The sequence below is a fragment of the Orycteropus afer genome, unplaced genomic scaffold, assembly GCF_000298275.1.
Source record: "Orycteropus afer afer isolate SDZICR_OR568_19922 unplaced genomic scaffold, OryAfe1.0 scaffold00097, whole genome shotgun sequence".
Taxonomy (NCBI): Eukaryota; Metazoa; Chordata; class Mammalia; order Tubulidentata; family Orycteropodidae; genus Orycteropus; species Orycteropus afer.
Genome location: NW_006921684.1, coordinates 9,618,957 through 9,640,003, shown reverse-complemented (window position 1 = coordinate 9,640,003; position 21,047 = coordinate 9,618,957). Strand labels below are relative to the sequence as shown.

General features: G+C 38.1%; 1 protein-coding gene across 1 annotated transcript in view; it reads left to right on the top strand.

Moving 5' to 3' along the window:
• Positions 1–21,047, top strand: part of GRIP1 (glutamate receptor interacting protein 1) — a 515,267-nt gene that overhangs the window by 288,480 nt on the left and 205,740 nt on the right. Inside the window, exon 2 of the mRNA XM_042781204.1 lies at positions 10,033–10,113. Within this exon, the coding sequence (XP_042637138.1) occupies positions 10,033–10,113 (81 nt within the window). The remainder of the gene's footprint in view (positions 1–10,032; positions 10,114–21,047) is intronic.

The following is a 21,047-nucleotide window of genomic DNA, read 5'->3' as shown; positions in this document are numbered from 1 at the left end:
CATTTAAGTGATCCAATTTTGAATCGTGATCATTGTTACTGCAATGACTTTTAAAAAAAAACTGCCAATCTTTTTCATAAAATAAGGACATTTTAAATATTTTGCTGCATGAACCCTTACCTCAAGAAAATAAAAGTGCTGGTGGAACCCCTAGACTTTGACCCTTGGTCGTCCTTCAGACCTGAAACTGAACTCGCTCCCATAGCTCAGTTTTCAGTCAAACAACCAAGAGGTCTACAAGGTGAACACGACTCTAGGAAGGTATACACTCCTTAGAACAATCAACCATTGGAGATTAAAAGGGTAACGTTTGGCCAAAGACATAATGCAGAAATCAGGAAGAGGTAGGAGGAAAGAAGGAATCAAAATAAGAAATGCAGTGAAGAAGTGGGAAGAGTGATGATATATTATATTGGGAGGATTGCAGTCAATGTCATGAAACAAAATGTGTGTGAATTGTTGAATGGAAAACTTATTTGCACTATTAACTTTCACCGAAATCACAAGAAAAAGTTAAGAGAAAAGAAAAGAAAATCAAAGTGCTATTATTTTCTCTAAAATTAGTATCAAGATGAATCAAAATAACTACTTAATGTTACATTATTTATTGGTAAAAAAATTTTGGGGAAAATGTTTCTCTTAATGTCTTCTTTTAATTCTATCACTCAACTCTAGTTGCTATTTCATAAAATCAAACACTAATTTTTATGTCCCTCTAAGAATGCTCCAATATAGTTTAGCTTGTTTATACCCACATAAAGGAGCTCTGACACAATGATTAAGCACTTGGCTGCTAACTAGAATGGTAGCAGTTCAAACCCACCAGCAACTCTGAGAGAGAAAAGAGCTGTTGATTACAGCCTAGGAAACTCTATGGGGGTGATTCTACTGTGTCATAGATGGTTACCATGAGTCCGAATTAACTCTACAGCATGCAACAGCAACAACATAGCCACATAAATGCATTTTTTCCCTGAAGAATGGTACGCTTTTTAAACAAGAGTTTCACAAATGCAGTTTTACATAGCCAATACTCACTACCTGGGGTAATTTATATTTTTCACCAGATTTGTATTCTAATGTTAAGACCTTGTTGAACATACTAGTATTTCATAGTGTGAGACTACCACACTGAGAATGCCAGCTGTCATAATCTAGTGGTTAAACCCAAGCTTGCAAGTATGTAAACCTCCCTATCAAGTAGAACAACACAACAACATCAAGTAGAAATTGTGAAAGTTGTACTGAATTTAAGATGTTTAAAGTTTTAAATGGGATGTGTTATGTTAATGAAAACAAACAGTATGAATAGAGTTTGGGCCTCTAGAAGTTTGGATTCTGTGGTGAAGAAGCAGGTCTGTGACAGTCATGACTCATTCATCTGTCCTTGCTGGAAACAATATGAGGAAGGAGCATAGGAGTTATCATTTGTGATTCAGGCACATTAACAATAGGAATGCCGGAGGCAGAAAATGTGCAATTTCATGCTCATTAATTTCAGAGAGGTTTTACAAATTAACCTGGCTGGAAGTATTACTCTTTCTGAAGGTCTGTCAGCATCATCAAGCATCACAGTTACCACAGACACTTCATAAGATTAACCAGATACTCAAGGACTGCCCTGGTCCTTTTTATCCCTGTGTGCAGATCAGAGGTCAGCTTCTGTGCTGAAGACTTTCCTGCTTCCAAGAGAACCATGCAGATACAAGTGAGGTAGCTTTGTACCTGAAGAGGAAACATCTGAGGCAATGGTGCCATGGATGATTCTTCCCTCACTTCTTTGCCTTATGAGGCAGGAAATGACTTTTCCATTTTCAGCTGTCCTTTACTAGCTAAGTCCTTGGGCAACATTTCCAGGGGTAGTACTTTAATCTTTTTCTCTTTTCAACCTAAAATGTAAGTTGAGTAATAGGTTATTACTGCAATCAATCTGTCGCCCAGGTCATCAGATCTTAGATGTATCCAGAACTCCCATAACTCAGCCATTTTAGGTTTAAAGTAGATCAAAAGGATGGAATTCACTCAAAACCATAACACTGCAACAGTTTTCTTACCATGAGAGGAAATTGTTCCACAGTCAGTTTGATGATTGCAGTGTTGGAGGTCTCAGGATACTGTTGGAGCCGTTCAGCCAGCATCTTTGTGTGCTGGCACTGACACACCTGGGTAAGGCATCAGGACTGGTGGTGCCCTACTCCCTGTGCACCTTCTGTTGCTCATAACAGTGGGAGTTTCCAAACTTGAATGTACATACAAACCACCTGGAGATTTTGGTAAATGCAGATTATGTAGTTCTAGGATGGAGCCTGAGATTCTGTGTTACTGACAAGCTTCTAGGTGATGCTCATGCTGCTGGTCCATGGGCCATATTTTGAGTAGCAAGGCATTAGATTATGCATCAATAAGGGAGAGCACACGCCTATACAAACATAAGCTGTGTGTTACACATTCTCCTTAGCTATAGTATTTAATCCCCTAACATGGTTATGAGGTGGCGATTCATATAATTTTATAGGATATTGTATCATCATTAAGAAAACACTGTGTGTATGTTTTTAAAATGGAGTTGTGCTCTATTTGGATGATTTTTTTTTTCTTTTTAACATTCAAAAGCAAAAAGATTCAGTCTCTTTAAGAATATAAAGCATATCTGTGGCTAAACTGTAAAACTGTAAGGAAACCTGCAGAGTCAAGGATAGACATTAATGTCATGCAGATGCAAAACAAATAACAAAAGAGAGGCAGGAAAGTAGATGGGTGGTGGGGAAGTCATCACTTAATAGGAAAGAGGCTTTTCTGATGGAGGAGCACACTGCCTCTGCCTCCTGCCATCAATCTCAGGTCATTCCTGACCTGTCGTTTGAGCCCAGCTGTGTGGACCTTCTGGCAGAGCTACTGTGTAAAATTAGTTCTGGTAGCATAGTGCCTAAAAGCACTTGACTACTAACCAAGAGTCTGGCAGTTCAAACCCACCAACCACTCCTCGGAAGGAAGATGGGGCAATCTACTTCCGTAATGATACTGCCTCGGAAACCCAAGGAGGGGTCGCTATGAGTCGGGTCTGACTCGATGGCACCTAACAACAACAGGAATTGTTTAGCATAGGCTAATTAGTCTCAGCCAGGGAAATTAATTTTTTTTTTTCTTCATCAAAGCCATGAACACAGCTAGAGCGTCCTGTAATGACTGTTGGATTAGATTCCTTGGAAGCCCAAGCCCCTAGGAAGGGGAGAGGCAGGAGATGGAGAGACAAGAACCAGCATGATTTCACATGGATGCTGTTAGATACCAAACAACCACTCGAGAACGTAGGACCATGAAGGGACCTGAGTCCATTCCTCAAGATGTGACTCTCCCACTCCAACATGGGCTATGGGCTTTGGGCTTTGGTTGTGATACAAAGTGAGGCATTGCTGTTTGGTACCTGCTCTTTGTTTTCTTAGTTGGTAAACACCAGCTTCACTTGGAGTATGTCATCAAAACAAATGAACTGTGATTGCCTCTCCTGTGTTTGGCACATGAGGAAACTGGCCAAATTGGAGGGAATGAGAAGGACAGATGGCCCCCCCATTGTTCCACTTCTGTTTTAAATGTATGCTTGACTAAGGCCTTTCTGTGCCTCTTGTCATTAGTGTCAGTTCTTAGTGGAGGGCATTTTCTATACCCTCCTAGAGTGTCACTATAAAGGGGACCCATGCTTTTCCATGTTAGGACCTATATGCAATCCTTATGTTGCTGGGAGGTGATCATGTGTGACAGTGATTATCTAGCTACTAATATGTCATTTAAGAGGTGGACAGTTCTGATGCCCTGAAATGCCCTTAATGATTACCTGCAGCATACATTTCACTGAGAAATAGCGTAGCAGCTGAATGCCTATTTTGTCCCTATATGTTGTTGTTGTTGTTATTTGCCATCGAGTTGGACCCGACTCATAGCGACCCCTCCTTGGGTTTCCGAGGCAGTATCACTACGGAAGTAGATTGCCCCATCTTCCTTCCGAGGAGTGGCTGGTGGGTTTGAACCGCCAGCCTTCTGGTTAGCAGTCAAGTGCCTTAGGCACTATGCTACCAGAGCTCCCTTGTCCCTATATAGTGACAGAATAAAGATCCCCTATTAATGTACTCCACCATCAAAGCCAAGCCTGGGAGTCTGGTATAAAAATTGGAATTCCTTTATTTAAAGGCAGTATTTTAAAGGTTGTACAGCAAGTCCTTCTGTAACTGGAAAGAAAATATCTTAATACTTGTTTTATAAGGAATCATAGATATTTGGGTTGTTATTTTGTTTTACATTTTATTAATTTTGGTGAAAATATGCATAGCCAAAGACTCACCCAGAGGCACTCCATTCTTTTCTTGATCAAGAAGGGAGTGTGTCAGGGTTGCATCCTTTACTTATTCAATCTATATGCTAAGCAAATAATCTGAGAAGCTGGACTATATGAAGAAGAAGGTGGCATCAAGATTAGAGGAAGAATCATTAAAAACCTGCAATACGCTGATGATACAACTTTGCTTGCTGAAAGTGAAGATGACGTGAAGCACTTACTGATGAAGATTGAAGAATACAGTCTGTAGTATGGATTACATCTCAATATAAAGAAAACAAAAATCCTCACAACTGGGCCTATAAGCAGCATCATGATAAATGGAAAAAAGATTGAAGTTGTCAAAGACTTCACATTGCTTGGTTCTACAATAGACACCAATGGAAGCAGCAGTTAGGACATCAGACGACGTAGGCACTAGGCAAGTTGGCTGCAAAGGACCTCTTTCAAGTGCTGAGGAGCAAAGATGTCTCTTTGAGGACTAACGTGCACCTGACACAAGCCATGATATTTTCAGTTGTCTCATGTGCATGTGAGAGCTGGATAGTGAATAAGGAAATCGAAGAAGAATTGATGCTTTTGAGATATGGTACTGGTGTAGAATACAGAAGATACCATGGACTGCTAAAAGAACTAACAGATCTGTCCTGAAGGAAGTATAGCTGGAATGCTCCTTAGAAGCGAGAATGGCCAGACTTCATCTCACCTACTTTGGTCATACTGTCAGAAGGGACCATTCCCTGGAGAAGGATGTCATGCTTGGAAAGGTGGAGGGTCGATGAAAGAGGGGAAGACCCTCAACGAGATGGATTGACACAGTGGTTGCAGCAATGGGCTCAAGTAAAGCAAGGATCGCGGAGCTGGAGTGGGACCGGGTGGTGTTTGGTTCTGCTGTGCAGTAGAGGGTCACTATGAGTCAGAGACGACTCGACAACACCTAACAACAACAACAAAGATTCATCATTTCAACAATCTCTATATGTACGAGTCAGTAATATGGGTCACATTCTTCAATTTGTGCTACCATTCTCACTATCCTTCTTCAAATTATTTCACCATCTATGTCTTAAATTTGCTGCCCCCTAAGCTGCCTGTCCAACCTTTTGAGTTGCCATTGTCAATTTGATCTTACATAGATAAATTTTTAAAAGAGCACAGTGTTCAAAGCAGACATATTTTACTAATTAAGATAAGCTATTTTTTGGTTCAAAGAGATTTCAGGGGATAGTTTTGGGTTAAGATTTAAAGTTTAAAGATTATCTCAGGCAGTAGTGTCAGGGGCTCATCCAGCCACAGTGGCTCCAGAATGTCTAGGAGGAATCACCAATTTTTAACATACATTAAGTCAGAGTTGGGTGGTGACTTGACTTTAAAATGAATAGGCTGTAAATCTAGAAAAAGAAAACCAGGAGTGGAGGAAAATGTAGATCGTAGTAAATGCCCACAGGCTACTTCTTTACAGTAAATTCTCTAGTTTGAAAAGTTGAATATAATTCATTCACTGATATGCAGATGTTTAATGAATGCCTACTATGTGCCACATATTGTTCTAGAGATATTATCTACTTGTTGATTCCTTTCATTGTTATTTGACCATTATTTATTCATTTATGTAACTGGATGGAATTTGAAAGTCTAGTTAGTGTCTCCCTGATAAAACAAAGGAAAGTATTAACATAGATCTTGTAATTCAGTGAACATCTTGCAGCCCATATTGGAAAAGTGCGCTGTATTTAAAAAAAAAAAAAAAAAAAAAATTACATTAAAAAAAGTAAACTGAAAATGTTTTAAGTTGATTCTATTGCAAAATTTAAGTGTATTTCACTTTAGGCAAACAAATATGTGGGGCTAGGGGTAGGTGCTCTGGTAGCATAGTGCCTGAAGCACTTGACTGCTAACCAGAAGGCTGGCGGTTCAAACCCTCCAGCCACTCCTCAGAAGGAAGATGGGGCAATCAAATTCCGTAGTGATACTGCCTCGGAAACCCAAGGAGGGGTCGCTCGTCATCGGCACATAACAACAACAACAACAGGAGTAGGAAATGAAATTTATATACATATAAAAAAAAAGTTGATTGTGATTGTTCATTTTCACAGATGTCTCCTAGTAAAGGAGCTCTGGTGGCATAGTGGTTAAAGCGTTTGGCTGCTAACCAAAAGGTCAGTGGTTCAAACCCACCAGTCATTCCACGAGGCAGAACGATGAGGCTGTCTACTTCCATAAGATTTTACAGCCTTAACCCTGTGGGGCAATTCTACTCTGTCTTATAGGGCTGCTATGAGTCAGAAGTAACTCAATAACAATGGAGTTTTGGGGGGAGGTTCTCCATGGTAGGGAACTAACTTAAACCGTGCTAAGTCTCTGCTGGTATGGAGTATCCAGTTACTTACCTATGTGATACTGAATTCTACATGGGGTCTGATGAACTTTCAAATCTCATTTTCCACCCAAGAACAAATAAGATAAAGATGAAAGAACATGGGAATAAGAATAAAAGAAACTCAAATTGTAGATTCAGTTTAGATATGTGTCCTATAAATTTACGTCTCTGGGCCTCAGTCCTGACTATAAAATGAAGGAATGGTCTAAATCATCCCTTACAATCATGAAGGTCTAGAGAGCTATCGACAAATCTGTTAAAGTGGCATTAAGGAACACGTGAGAAGACCGTAATAGAAACTTCCATAGCTTTGTATGACTTTATGCCCACGGATTTAAAATATACCCTGTACATTGGCTTTGCCCTTTAGTATCCTATTAGGGAGCCATCAACCAATGATTTATTCAGTGTCTCCACTCCATTTCTATCTTCAACCAAAGTTTAAATCAAGAATTGGCTTTTAGTAAATCATATCAAGAGAGCTGTGATCCCCATCTACTTTGTGATGAGGAGATTTTTATATAAGACCCAAGATATGGCTTAGATATTTAAAGAGGGAAAGTTTCTTTAAAGATCAAGTGTTAAATTGTTCTGTATTGCTCTGTTGCTATGCTGTCCTTAACTCTCATAATAAATGTTTCCAAGATTCTGCCTTACTTGCATTAGGAATTACTGCTTTCACCCTGATTGAATTTGGCAAGCTATTCTTACATAATATTGAACTCCCTTTAGTCTAGTCCTTTGACCAATACAACTTTGGGCTTCTAGATAATTGTCTACTTTAGCCTCTGCCCAGTAAGGATGCTCTTCATACTGGGAATGAAACTGGGAGCCAGGGAATGGACATGTCGAGACTGTCCAGATGACCATCTATAATTCAGTTTCAACCTTTTAAGGATGTGTATAACCACACTAGCTCAGCTCTAAATCAAGGAAATTGTGTTTAAATATAAATGAGAAAACAATTTTACCGGTGTTGGCTACTTCTATAATGCAAACTGAGTAAATTTCTTTGAAAATGGCTCCTTAAAATAGAGCATCAAGTTGAAATAACCCCACAGTCTCTGGGGCTAAACCCCTTGTTGCCCTTTCAGAAAATCCACACTGGATTCAACCCAAGACTGTCGGGAATGTTGACAAATTGAATCTGAGAAAAAAGTCTTTGGGCTTCCAAAACTGCTGTTCCTAAACTTGGTTGTTAGAATCTGTATCTCCTCACACAATGCTTTATATTCATAAATACGCAGTTTCAAAGTGGTGCATAATGAAAGGAAATATATTCCAAATCAGTGTTACTGAGAATCCCAGACTTTAGCATATTGTGGGGTTTGTTCTAATAGATTCTATATATAGCATATTGCCTAACCACAGTGAAAAACAGGAGCTCTGGTGGCACAGTGGTTAAGGCATTCGACTGCTAACCAAATAGGTTGGCTATTCAAACCCACCAGCCACTCCACAGGAGAAAGATGAGGTAGTCTGCTTCCGTAAAGTTTTACAGCCTTGGAAACCCATGGGGTCGTTCTACTCTGTCTTGTAGCGTCGCTATGAGTTGGAATCAACTCTTTGGTCGTGGGTTTCGTTGGTGAGGAAAACACCCAAATACTCAAGTGAGGAGGTGCACAACTGGGTTCTGTTGTACATAGAGTCACTGTGAGTTGGAGCTGACTCGATAGCACCTAGCAATAACAACTCAGTTAGGAATGGTAGGGCAAATGAAGACTTTTTGCAGTGTAATGCTTACACTTTGTTTACTTTATTGTGTGGTTTGTTATTATACTCAAAATTGTGTTTCAAAGGGAAGAGTCAGACATAAGACACAGAGCAAAAATTATTCTGTTGGTTGTATGGTGTCTGAAAGCAAGTAGTTTATCTTCATGGTTGGAAGAACATAAAGAATTGTGTGACAAATGGAATATAAACATGAAACAGTGTGTCTTCCATTTTTCAGTTAATTGCAGCTTACAGAAATGTTAATCTTTTTGTCATTTCTTATAAAGACCTTGTGAGTTTTATGAAAAAATTTTGAATCATTTCAAGCAGAAGTACATCCTAGAGAGGAATCTGGTTCCTAAATTTTGAAAATAAACCACTTAGTTGGGAGAATTAATGTTTTCAGATGATAAAGCCTTGTTGCTGTATTAAATCCTTGTTGTATTTAATAGTTTGCCAAGCACAATATAGTTCTTTCTAATCCTTTAATGATTTCTTATTAAAAAAAAAAGAACAAACGAACAAATCTCAGGGTGGCCAGAAGGAACATTTGGGCCATCTAGCTTGACTGGATATACTCAATAATTTTACGTTATTTTTCTTCAGGCTTAATTACATCCTATTCTTGAACATTTTTAAGATTGCTACCCAGACATCTTTTTCTTTATACAGATGCCTCGCCCCTCATCTAAACTAGGCAGACTTCTTCCTTTCTATTTTTTCTCTAATATTTGCCATACTAGATCATTACTCCTGTATATCAAGGCAGATCCCTTACTATATTTAGCAACAAAAAATGTTACTGAGAATCTGATGGATCTGTCACTTCTATATGATCTTGCTACCTGACGTTTTGATCATTCAAATTCTTGCCTAAATCTCACAGATATACTACTCTTACTCCTTCTCACTTTTCAGTCACTCTTTTTATGGTTCTGCAGATTATTTTCATCTCTTTCTAAAAGAAACCTAATCAGCTCATTGTAGTATACTTCTTCTTACACCAAACCATCCTTCCTTTGCTTTTCTTAACCCAGCTTCTCTGGTCTTACGTCTGAATGTACCTATCCTTCCATTTTGCACTGGATACCGGTGGACATACCCATTAACTCCTTGTGTCTTTATCCTCCTGCAATGTGGGACTAATCCTTTGTCATCTTCTTATCTGAAGGACTCCCTTCCTTTCATTTCTTATGTTGTCCTACTTGAATATTCTTAGTGCCTACTGAACCATTTAATTCCATCTTTGTCTTCCTATTACCCATATTCACTGATACTTACTTATCAATGAATATTGGAGACAGTTAAATAATATGTATATTACATTTGTATACTTCTACCACTTGAAAAATATTTTCACATGCACTATTGCTTTTGATCCTGACAACCCTAAGAGGTGGTAGAAAAATATACCCCTCTTTTGTAGAGGAGGAAACTGATGTTCAACACATTTTAAATGACTTGTCCGACAACAAACCAAGGTTAGGATCCTGGTCCGTCAACTCTTTCTACTGTATCTTTCTAGCAAAAGGATTGCAGTCCATTAAAAATCTTCATCACACTAGAAACTGGATGGAAATTAACCAAACCCTTCATTGTACCTTTGCAGATGAGAGTCCCTACACTAAATCCGCCAGCCAGACAAAGCCGCCTGATGGAGCATTGGCTGTGAGGAGACAGAGCATCCCAGGTTAGACCAGACTGTTGGATTTTTCAGCTGTTTTATTTTTGAACCCTGTTATTTGGTGATCCTAAATAATTCCAGCATGGTAATAAGAATCATGTTATTTCATAGAGCATAGAATGCATTCTGCATAACTTGTTCAGAAAACCAATTTCCATAAAAGCTAGACTTTGGAAAACCTTGCCAACTTGTGAGAATTCATCTTGTGTGCAAATCCCTTGTGGCATGACTTGAATTTATATCAGCTCTCACTCATTCATTTACTCTCACCTCTTCTTTTGGAGGATGACTTTCACAGCAGCATCTATTTCTTTACTGAGAAATATCCAGCAGAACAGAGGGGCTCAGAATTGCTGCAGCAGATCATGGATGTGCTGAATAAGATATTGCTCCATTTCTTCTCATCCCTTTGAACCTGAGTTTACTTCCAATAGACAACTTGTAAAATTCTAGGACTTTGTTTCCTTAGGAAGCTTAAGATTCTTGTTATACCAGTGAGTGAGACGTATGTTGTCCCAAAAAAACATTTTGGAGAAGTACGTTAAAATGTCTGTACCTTAAAACTTCAATATTTAAAAGCTTTGAACTTGAAAATGACACAAAAGCTTGCAAGTTCTAAAATTAGAGAGAGAAGAAAATTCAAAAAATTACTCTGACTTTGTCTGTATTAGATAATCCATAGGAGGAAAAACCCTTGTGGAAACAACAGTACTTAAAAGAAGAGTTAAATGTATTAATACATTTAAATACTTATAAAAAATAATGTGCCAAATATACTTTACACAAGTAAATTGTATACATCTAAAACTTAGATGCCCAATTTTAGAGTACAGTAGTCTTAGAAATTTAGGAGAAATAAAGCAATCTTTCCAACATCAAATTGAGCCATTTGGCAAATCTGTCATGGAAAAGGGAACTTTTTCCTTTGAAAAGAGCAAGATGAGTCCAGTTTCTGAGCAACTCAGTTTGTGATTATCATTTATTTCTACAAGAGCTACATGTGGTTATTTTTACTTCTATTCTGAGAGCTTAGATTCATTATGAAAGTGCATGGCTTGTAAAGAGGCATATTGTGATTATGTTAGACAACCTTGTTTTGGTGCTTTGAAGATTCAAAAGTAATTTGAATTCGGTAATTAGATGGCATCACCCAGTGGTGAGATTTCTTGCATTACATCCTATAAAAACATCATTCTTACTGCTGGTCATGTTTAGAAAAACTATTGCAGCCAGCTATGGGCTGCTTTCTTTGCTTTCTTTTTGTCAGCAATAAGAAAGTACCCAAAGTGTGAAGTTCAAGAACACCAGTTATCCATCAATTCCTTCTTGGCTCCCTTACATTAGCTGGTACTCAGTATTGTTCTTCTGGAAAAAGGGAAGAGACTTCCCAATGCCCTTACCACTTTACGTGACACTAAACTCAAGTACCAAATAAATAAATAAATAACCTCGAGCACCGGCCATGTTTTCCTCCTGTTGATTCCATACTAAATTTAACATGTTTGAGGGCCAGACTTTTTTTTTAAAGCCATCAAGTATTTTTTTTTTTTTTTAATTACATGTTAGGTACACAGAATTAGACTACTCTTAATTCTTGGCTCATGACACACTCTTCACTATTGAATTTTGGCCTTTGTTCCTTCTTATCTCAGAATTAAAAGTCACTGGGATAAGGAAATTTTCTCATGGGCTGTTGTCATGGCGTTTCACCAAAAAGAAATGTCTTTTTGTTCATTTCCCCATTAGATAGAACCCAAAGGGCTGGCAGTCCACAAAATTTGCATAAATAGTTGGAAAAATCCAAGAAAAAAGACTATATTAGCCAGAGTACTAAGAAACCAAAGTGATTAATAGCTTATTTTAAAAAAAGGAAAGAAAAGAAAAAAGTTGCTGTTGAGTTGATTCTGACTTATGGCAACCTCGTGTGCATCAGAACTGTGTTCCAGAAGGTTTTCAGTGGCAGATTTTTCAGAAATAGATCACTAGGGCTTTCTTCCAAGGTGCCTCTGGGTACACCTGGACCAACAGTCTTTCAGTTAGCAACTAAATGTGTTAACCATTTTCATCACCCAGAGACTCCAGTTAATTAGTACCTACAATTATCTTAAAAAGAAAATGAGAGAATTTCTTGGAAAATGCTTCCTGGCTGATTTTTATCTCTTGAAATTTTGAACTCTTACCTTACTCTGTTTCTTAAACATATCTATTAATCTGTGTATTGGCAAGAAAAAGGGGGTCTCCCTCAACCTTTGACCAAAAGTCATTTAAATCAAAGAGATATCCAACCTAGTCTCCTGAAGTCTTGAAAGCCACCTACCATGTCCACCTTTGCCTCTTCTAAGTCCATGAAAGTGAGAAATGCACAGAAGAAAAGGCTAGATCAATATGCTGGTGCTTCCACTGAAAATCCCAAAGTAGTTTCCTGATCTACCACTCATCTGTCAGTGTGTCATACTGTGGTGGCTTGTGTGTGGCTGTGAGGCTGGAGGCTATGCCACCAATATTTCAAATACCAGCAGAGTCACCCATGGTGGATAGATTTCAACAGAGCTTCCGGACTAAGACAGATGCAGTAGAAGGAAGGGGCCACCCACTTCTCAAAGAATTGGCTAATGAAAACCTTACAAATAGAAGTGAAACACTGTCTGATATATATTACTGGAAAACATGATGAATATCCCTAAAACAGTGTCTGATGTAGTGCCAGAAGATGAGCCCCTCAGGTTGGAAGGCACTCAAGATACAACTGGGAAAGAGCTGGCTCCACAAAGTAGAGTTGACTTTAGTGATGTGGGTGTAGTAAAGCTTTCGGACCCTCCGTTAGCTGATGTGGCATGATTCAAAATGGGAAGAAACAGCTGCAAACCTCCATTAATATCGGAAGGTGGAATGTACGAAATATGAATGTAGAAAAATTGGAAGTTGTTAAAAATGAAATGGAATGCATAAAGATCAATATCCTAGGTATCTGAGCTAAAATGGATTGGTTTGGGCCATTTTGAATCTGACTATCATATGATCTACTCTGCCAGGAATGACAAATTGAAGAAGAATGACATCACATTCATCATCACAAAGAATGTTTCAAGATCTATCTTGAAGTACAATGCTGTTAGTGATAGGATAATATCCATATGCCTACAAGGAAAACCAGTTAATACTACTATTATTCAAATTTACACACCAACCACCAAAGTCAAAGACAAGGAAACTGAAGATTTTTACCAACTTCTGCTGTCTGAAATTGACCAAATATGCAGTCAAGATGCATTGATTATTGCTGGTGATTGGAATGTGAAAGTTGGAAACAAAAAGTCACTGGTAGTTGGAAAATATGGCCTTGGTGATAGAAATGACACTGGAGATCTAATGATAGAATTTTGCAAGACCAATGACTTATTCATTGCAAATACCTTTTCAACAACATAAATGGTGACTATACATGTGGACCTTGCCAGATGGAATACACAGGAATCAGATCCACAACATCTGTGGAAAGAGGTGACGGAGAAGCTCAATATCATCAGTCAAAACATGTGGAGTAGACCATCAATTGCTCATATGCAAGTTCAAGTGGAAGCTGAAGAAAATTTTTAAAAGTCCATGAGACCCAAAATATGACCTTGATTATATTCCACCTGGTTTTAGAGACCATCTGAAGAACAGATTTGATGCATTGTACAACACTGACCGAAAACCAGACAAATTGTGGGGTGACATCAGAAACATACATGAGGAAAGCAAAATGTCATTAAAAAGATAGGAAAGGAAGAAAAGACCAAAATGGATGTCAGAAGAGACTCTGACATTTGCTCTTTAATGAGTAGCTAAAGCAAATGGAAGAAGTGATAAGATAAAAGAGCTGAACAGATTTCAAAGAGCAGCTCAAGAGGACAAAGTAAATTATTATAATGAAATGTGCAAAGACCTGGAGTTAGGAAACTAAAAGGGAAGAACATACTCAGCATTACTCAAGCTAAAAGAACTGAGGAAAAAATTCAAGGCTTGAGTTGCAGTATTGAAGGATTCTATGGGAAAAAATATTGAATGATGCAGAAAGCATCAAAAGAAGATGGAAGGAATATATTGAGTCACTGTACAAAAAAGAAATGGTCAATGTTCAACTATTTCATAAGGTGGCATATGTTGAAGAACCAATGATATTGAAGGAAGAAGTCCAAGCTGCACTGAAGGAATTGGCACAACACAAAGCTCCAGGAATTGACGGAATACCCATTGAGATGTTTCAGCAAACAGATGGAGCACTGGAGGTGCTTACTCATCTATGCCAATTAATTTGGGAGATAGCTACCTGGTCAACTGACTTGAAGAGATCCAGACTGAGTAGAAAGTGATCCAACAGAATGGGGAAATTATCAAACAATATCATTATTATGACATGCAAGTAAAATTTTGCTGAAGTTAATTCAAAAATGGTTGCAGCAGTATATTGACAGGGAACTTCCAGAAAGGCAAGCTGGGTTCAAAAGAGGATGTGGAATGAAGGATATCATTGCTGATGTCAGACAGATTTTGGCTGAAAGCAAAGAATACCAGAAAAAATACTTATTTGTGTTTTATTGATATGCAAAAGCATTTGACTTTGTGGATCATAACAAATTATGGATAACATTGCAAAGAAGGGGAATTTCAGAGCACTTAATTGTGCTCATGAGGAACCTGTATATACACCAGGAAGCTGTCATTTGAACAGAATAAGGGAATACTGCATGGTTTGAAATTAGGAAGAGTGTGTATCAAGGTTGTATCCTTTCACCGTACTTATTCAATCTGTATGCTGAGCAAAATAAACTGAGAAGCTGGACTATATGAAGTAAAACACAGGAGCAGGATTGGAGGAAGACTCATTAACAACCTGTGATACGCAGATGACACAGCCTTGCTTGCTGAACGTAAACATGACTTGAAGCACTTACTGATGAAGATTAAAGACTATAGTCTGCAGTATGGATTATACCTCAACATAAAGAAAAATGAAAATCCTCACAACAGGACCAATAAGTAGCATCACGATCAATGGAGAAAAGATTGAAGTTGTCAAAGAGTTCATTTTACTTGGATCCACAATCAACACCCATGGGAGCACCAGTCAGGAAATCAGATGTCGTATTGCACTGGGCAGCTCTGCTGCAAAAGATCTCTCTGAAGTGTTGAAGAGCAAAGATGTCACTTTGAAGACTAAGATCCGCCTAACCCAAGCCATGGTATTTTCAATCACCTCATAAGCATGTGAAAGCGGGCAATGTGTATAGAAAACCAAAGAAGAGTTGATGCCTTTGAATTGTGGTGTTGGAAAAGAAAATTGAAAATACTGTAGACTGCTAGAAGAATGAACAAACCTGTTCTAGAAGAAGTGTAGCCGGAATGCTCCTTGGAAGTGAGAATGGCCAGACATTGTCTCACCTACATTGGTCATGTTGTCAGAAGGGACATTCCCTGGAGAAGGATATCATGCTTCTGACCTTCCAGCGAAAAAGGGGAAGAACCTCAACAAGATAGACATGGTGGCTGCAACAATGGGCTCAAGGATTGTGAAGATGGTGCATGACCAGGCAATGTTTTGTTCTGTTGTACATAGGGTCACTGTGAGTTAGAGCCAACTTGATGGCACCTAATGACAACAACAACAACCCTAGAACTTTGGCCAAGAGTCAATTAAATCAAAGAGATATCTAACCTAGCTTCCTAAAGTCTTGACCAGCCACCTACTGTGTCCATCTTTGCCTCTACTAAGTACACGAAAGTGAGAAATGCACAGAGGAAAAGACGAGGTCAATACATGTTCCTTATTATTTGCTGGAGCTTCCACTGAAAAATCCCAAAGTAGTTTCCTGATGGGCATGTTGGATCACATGGAATTATAAGACCTATATGCAAGCTTAAAGCTTTTGTCCCTTTTTCTGTACTTATCCTCCAGTCTTACTTCCCTTGACGTATTACGCTGATAGTGAGAAAAGATGGATCCAAAGAAAAGCGCATGGAGGAAAGTAAGGCCTAAAAGAGATTTTAGCTTATTTACCCACCCTGGATTTCCTCAGTACAGAGTCATTTCCCAGGGCAGATGCAGTCTTGTGGCTATTTTCTTGCCCCAGCTACTGGGTAATGATCAAATTCAAAGAAGTTAAAACTTTAAAGAGTTATGGGTTTTCTCCCATGTCTTCCCCAAAACCTCATTCTCATTTTTATTCATATTAGCACTTTCCTTATGGAAGCCTTATTTGAGTTTTCGGAAATTCAATAGTTTCTTTGGAACATATTCTACAAATATAGACCTTTTGCTTTCTGAAGTCAATATGGAGAATATCTAGTAAAAGATTTTGTAACATGTGCTCCACCATTTCAATGATACAATAAACAGGAACTTTTAATAAGCCTGTCCCGAAGAGGTAACCTTGAGTGTTAACATAAATATAATTTGCTTTTCATTCATATTAAAATTTACTACTTGTGTCTAAACTCCAAATTTGTAAGCAATTATTTTTTCATCATAAGTTAAATATATGTGTCTTCCATTACATGCCAATTCTGACTGCAAATCCTTTCATCCCCATCCTTTTCTCTTCCCAAAATAGGGAATGGATTTAACATCTCTTAGGAGCAAAATGCATTTACTTTGGATAAAGGGGAAATGCATAATTCATATTATTTGGGAACTTGTCATTTTAATCATGTCTCTTATGGCATAAAATATAAAAATGAAAAGATTATTTTTAGTCTTCCACAAGGTTTTATAAAATTTTTAACGATGATTGTAGTAAAAAAAAAAAAAAATGGCATGAATGTCCCTATTAGACATTTAAATTCAGATTAGAGGCTTAACATTCTGTTAAAAAATATTAAGAAAGTATATTTTAAATCTCATTTTTGCCCAAGTAGTTTTTTTCCCCAAAAGATAAGATGAATTCCAAATGCAAATGTATTTTCAACTAATGGATTTTACCAAACATAAATGTTTATTAAAAAAAGAATTTCTGATCTCAATTTCTTTTATTTGACAAATTACTGATAAATTGAAATTTGACCACTTGAAGGGTTTATCCACATTATTAAAGAAAATCTTTACAGATTCTAAGTCTGACAGATTTTGCCATTATTTGTGGTTTGAAATTAGACATTTAATTGTAGTCTGTCTAACATTAGTTAAGGGGAAAGACAGGATACCACATGACCTCAAGGTCTAAAGCTAGTGTATTATTTATTTGACTTGCCATATCTTTCTAGATAGGATATCTTTCTTTCTTTTGCTAGTCTTAACAAAGAATTCTCAGCAATTCACAAATACAGGAGATGTCAAGTCCTCATATCTATTGCATTTCCAAATGTTGGAGTCCCCCATGGGGGAATAAAAAAAAAACTATCTTGAATCTCTAGCCAGAATCAGGCCACAAACCACAAAAGTGTGCACAAGAGTTTTCCCTCCTAGAATACAAAAAAAGATACTTATCAGTTTGGTCATAATGGAATAAAGTTTATATTGGTGTCTTTCTAAAGTCTCACCTTTAGATATTTTGGGGAAAGTAAAAAATATGATAATATTGACTACATCTGTGGCAAGAGGTGATGGAAAGTTCAATATCTTCAGCCAAAACAATACCAGAAGCTGATTGTGGAACAAACCATCAACTGCTCATATGCAATTCAAAATATGATCTTGAATATATCCCCCCTGAATTTAGAGACCGTCTAAAGAATAGATTTGATGCATTAAGCACCAATGATCAAAAACCAGAATTATGGGATGACATCAAGAGCATCATCCATGAAGAAAGCAAGAGGTCATTAAAAAGATAAGAAAAAAAAGACCAAAAGGGTTGTCAGAAGAGACTCTGAAACTTGCCCTTGAATGGAGAGTAGCTAAAGCAAATGGAAGAAATGACTAGATAAAAGAGCTGAACAGAAGATTTCAAAGAGCAGCTTGAGCAGACAAAGCCAATTACTATAATGAAATGTGCAAAGACCTGGAGTTAGAAAACCAAAAGGGAAGAACTTGCTCAGCATTTCTCAAACTGAAAGAACTGAGAAAAAAAATTAAGTTTTGAGTTGCAATACTGAAAGATTCTGTGGGCAAAATATTGAATGATGCAGGAAGCATCAAAAGAAGATGGAAGGAATACACAGAGTCACTGTACCAAAAAGAACTGGTTAATGTTCATCCATTTCAGGAGGTGATATATGACCAATGGCACTGAAGGAAAAAGTTGAAGTTGCACTGAAGGAATTGGTGAAGAACAAGGCTTCAGGCATTGATGGAATACCCACTGAGATGGTTCAACAAACGGATGCCCCACTGGAGGCACTCACTCAGTTATGGCAAAAGATTTGGAAGACAGCTGCCTGGCCAACTGACTGAAAGAGATCCATATTTGTACCCATTCTAAAGAAATGTGATCCCACAGAATACAGCCATTATTGAACAATATCACTAATATCACATACAAGTAAAGTCTTACTGAAGATAATTAAAAAATGGTTGCAGCAGTATGTTAACAAAGAACTTCCAGAGGTGCAGGCTGGATTCAGAAGAGGACATGGAACAAGGGATATATATCATTGCTGATGTCAGATGGATCTTGGCTCAAAGCAAAGAATGCCAGAAAGATCTTTACTTGTGCTTTATTGACTATGCAAAAGCATTCAATTGCATGGATCATAACAAATTGTGGATAACATCGAGAAGAATGGGAATTCCAGAACACTTAATTGTACTCATGAGGAACCTGTACATAGACCAGGAGGCTGTTGTTCAAACAGAACAAGGAGTTTAAAATCAAAAAGGGAGTGCATCAGAGTTGTATCCTTTCACCATACTTGTTCAATCTATATGCTGAGCAAATAATCTGGAAAGGTGGACTATGTGAAGAAGAACATGGCATCAAGATTGGAGGAAGAATCATTAACAACTTGCAGTATGCTGACAACTCAACTTTGCTTTCTGAAAGTGAGAATGACTTGAAGCACTTACTGATGAAGATTGAAGACTACAGACTGTCATATGGATTACATCTCAATATGAAGAAAACAAAAATCCTCATAACTGGACCTATAAGCAGCATCATGATAAATGGAGAAAAGTTTGAAGTTGTCAAAGACTTCATATTACTTGGCTCTACAATCAATACCAGTGGAAGCAGCAGTCAGGACATCAGATGATGTATAGCACTGGGCAAGTTGGCTGCAAAGGACCTCTTTTAAGCGCTGAGGAGCAAAGATGTCTCCTTGTGGACTAAGGTGCACCTGACACAAGCCATGGTATTTTCAGTCACCTCATATGCATGTGAGAGCTGGACAATGAATAAGGAAGACCCAAGAAGAATTGATTCTTTTGAGTTGTGGTGCTGGCGAAGAATACTGAAAGTACCGTGGACTGCTAAAAGAACTGACAAATCTGTCCTGGAGGAAGTGCAGCTGGAATGCTCCTTGGAAGTAAGAATGGCCAAACTTTATCTCACCTACTTTGGTTATGTTGTCAGAATGGACAATTTCTTGGAGAAGAATGTCATGCTTGGTAAGGTGGAGGGTTGATGAAAAAGGAGAAGGCCTTCAATGAGATGGATTGACATGGTGGCTGAGGTGATGGGCTCAAGTATAGCAGGGATCGTGGAGCTGGTGCAGGATTAGGCGGTGTTTCATTCTGCTGTGCATAGGGTCACTATGAGTCAGAGACAACTTGACAGCACCTAACAACAGCAACAACTATATATGTGTGCGTGTGTGTATGAAGCTGAGAATCTGAAAACTTCTAGTACTCTGAGGTGTATACAGTCAAGCTGTTTAGAATGTATTCATGAAGGATCAACAACTGTTGAAAAATCAGAGTCTGGAAAATAATAGTCTTCTTGACACCATGGAGAAGTTGACAATTTTGAATTAAGGGGTAAACAGCAGGAATTTTGAATTTCTGCCCCCTCTCTGTTCAGCATTTTTCTGTCTTTGTTATGCACACAATTTGATGCTTCACTGGTCTAAATTTTCATTATTACAGTAGATATGCAGTGTGACATTTACACTAGGACTTTATAGCTGTAACACTGTGCAAGTCTATGAAGGACATTTACTCTGAATTTTAGGCCTTGTACTGCTTTCTCTGTTTAGTTATACCATTGAGCCCTTCCCCAAAATGAGTGAGCCTCGTGGATCAGAAACCAAAATTAGTTGGATCAAGCAAGTATGAAATGTCATAAAAACAATGGTACTGAAGATGCTGCCCAAAGATACTAAATTAGACATTGCTATAAGTAAGTAAATGACTAAGGCAGGAAAATACCATGTGGTATATACCTTTGCTAGACAGTCAGGGTGTTTGTATCCTGACAAACATCTCAATGAGCCAAGGTGAGGACCATGGAGCTAAGGACCAGATGTACCCTACCAGAGCCCCTCACTGTCAGCATTAAGAAATAACTCCAAACAATAATGTATATGAGTATTAAAAATACTACCTATTATAACATAATCCACAAAGACAAACTTCTACATCCTACTTTGGTGAGTGGCGACTGGGGTCTTACAAGATTGTGAGTAGCCATCTATGGTGCCACTATTGGTCTTTCCCCATTCAGAGCAGAGAAGAGTGAAGGAAATAAAAAATACAAGGAAATAATTAGTGTAAAGGACTAAGGGACTCCGCAAACCTCAGCCTCCACTACCCTGAGACCAGAAGAACTAGATGGTGCCTGGCTACCACCACTGACTGCTCTGATTGGTATCAGAGTAGAAGGTCCTGGATAGAGTGGGAGTTTAAAAATGGGGAACAAAATACAAAATAAAAAAAATTGAAAAAAGGCCATATATCAAGAACATTATCCATGAAGAAAGCAACAGATCACTAAAAAGACAAGAAAAGAAGAGAAGACCAAAGTGGATGACAGAAGAGACTCTGAACCTTGCCCTTGAGCGGAGAATCGCTAAAGCAAACGGAA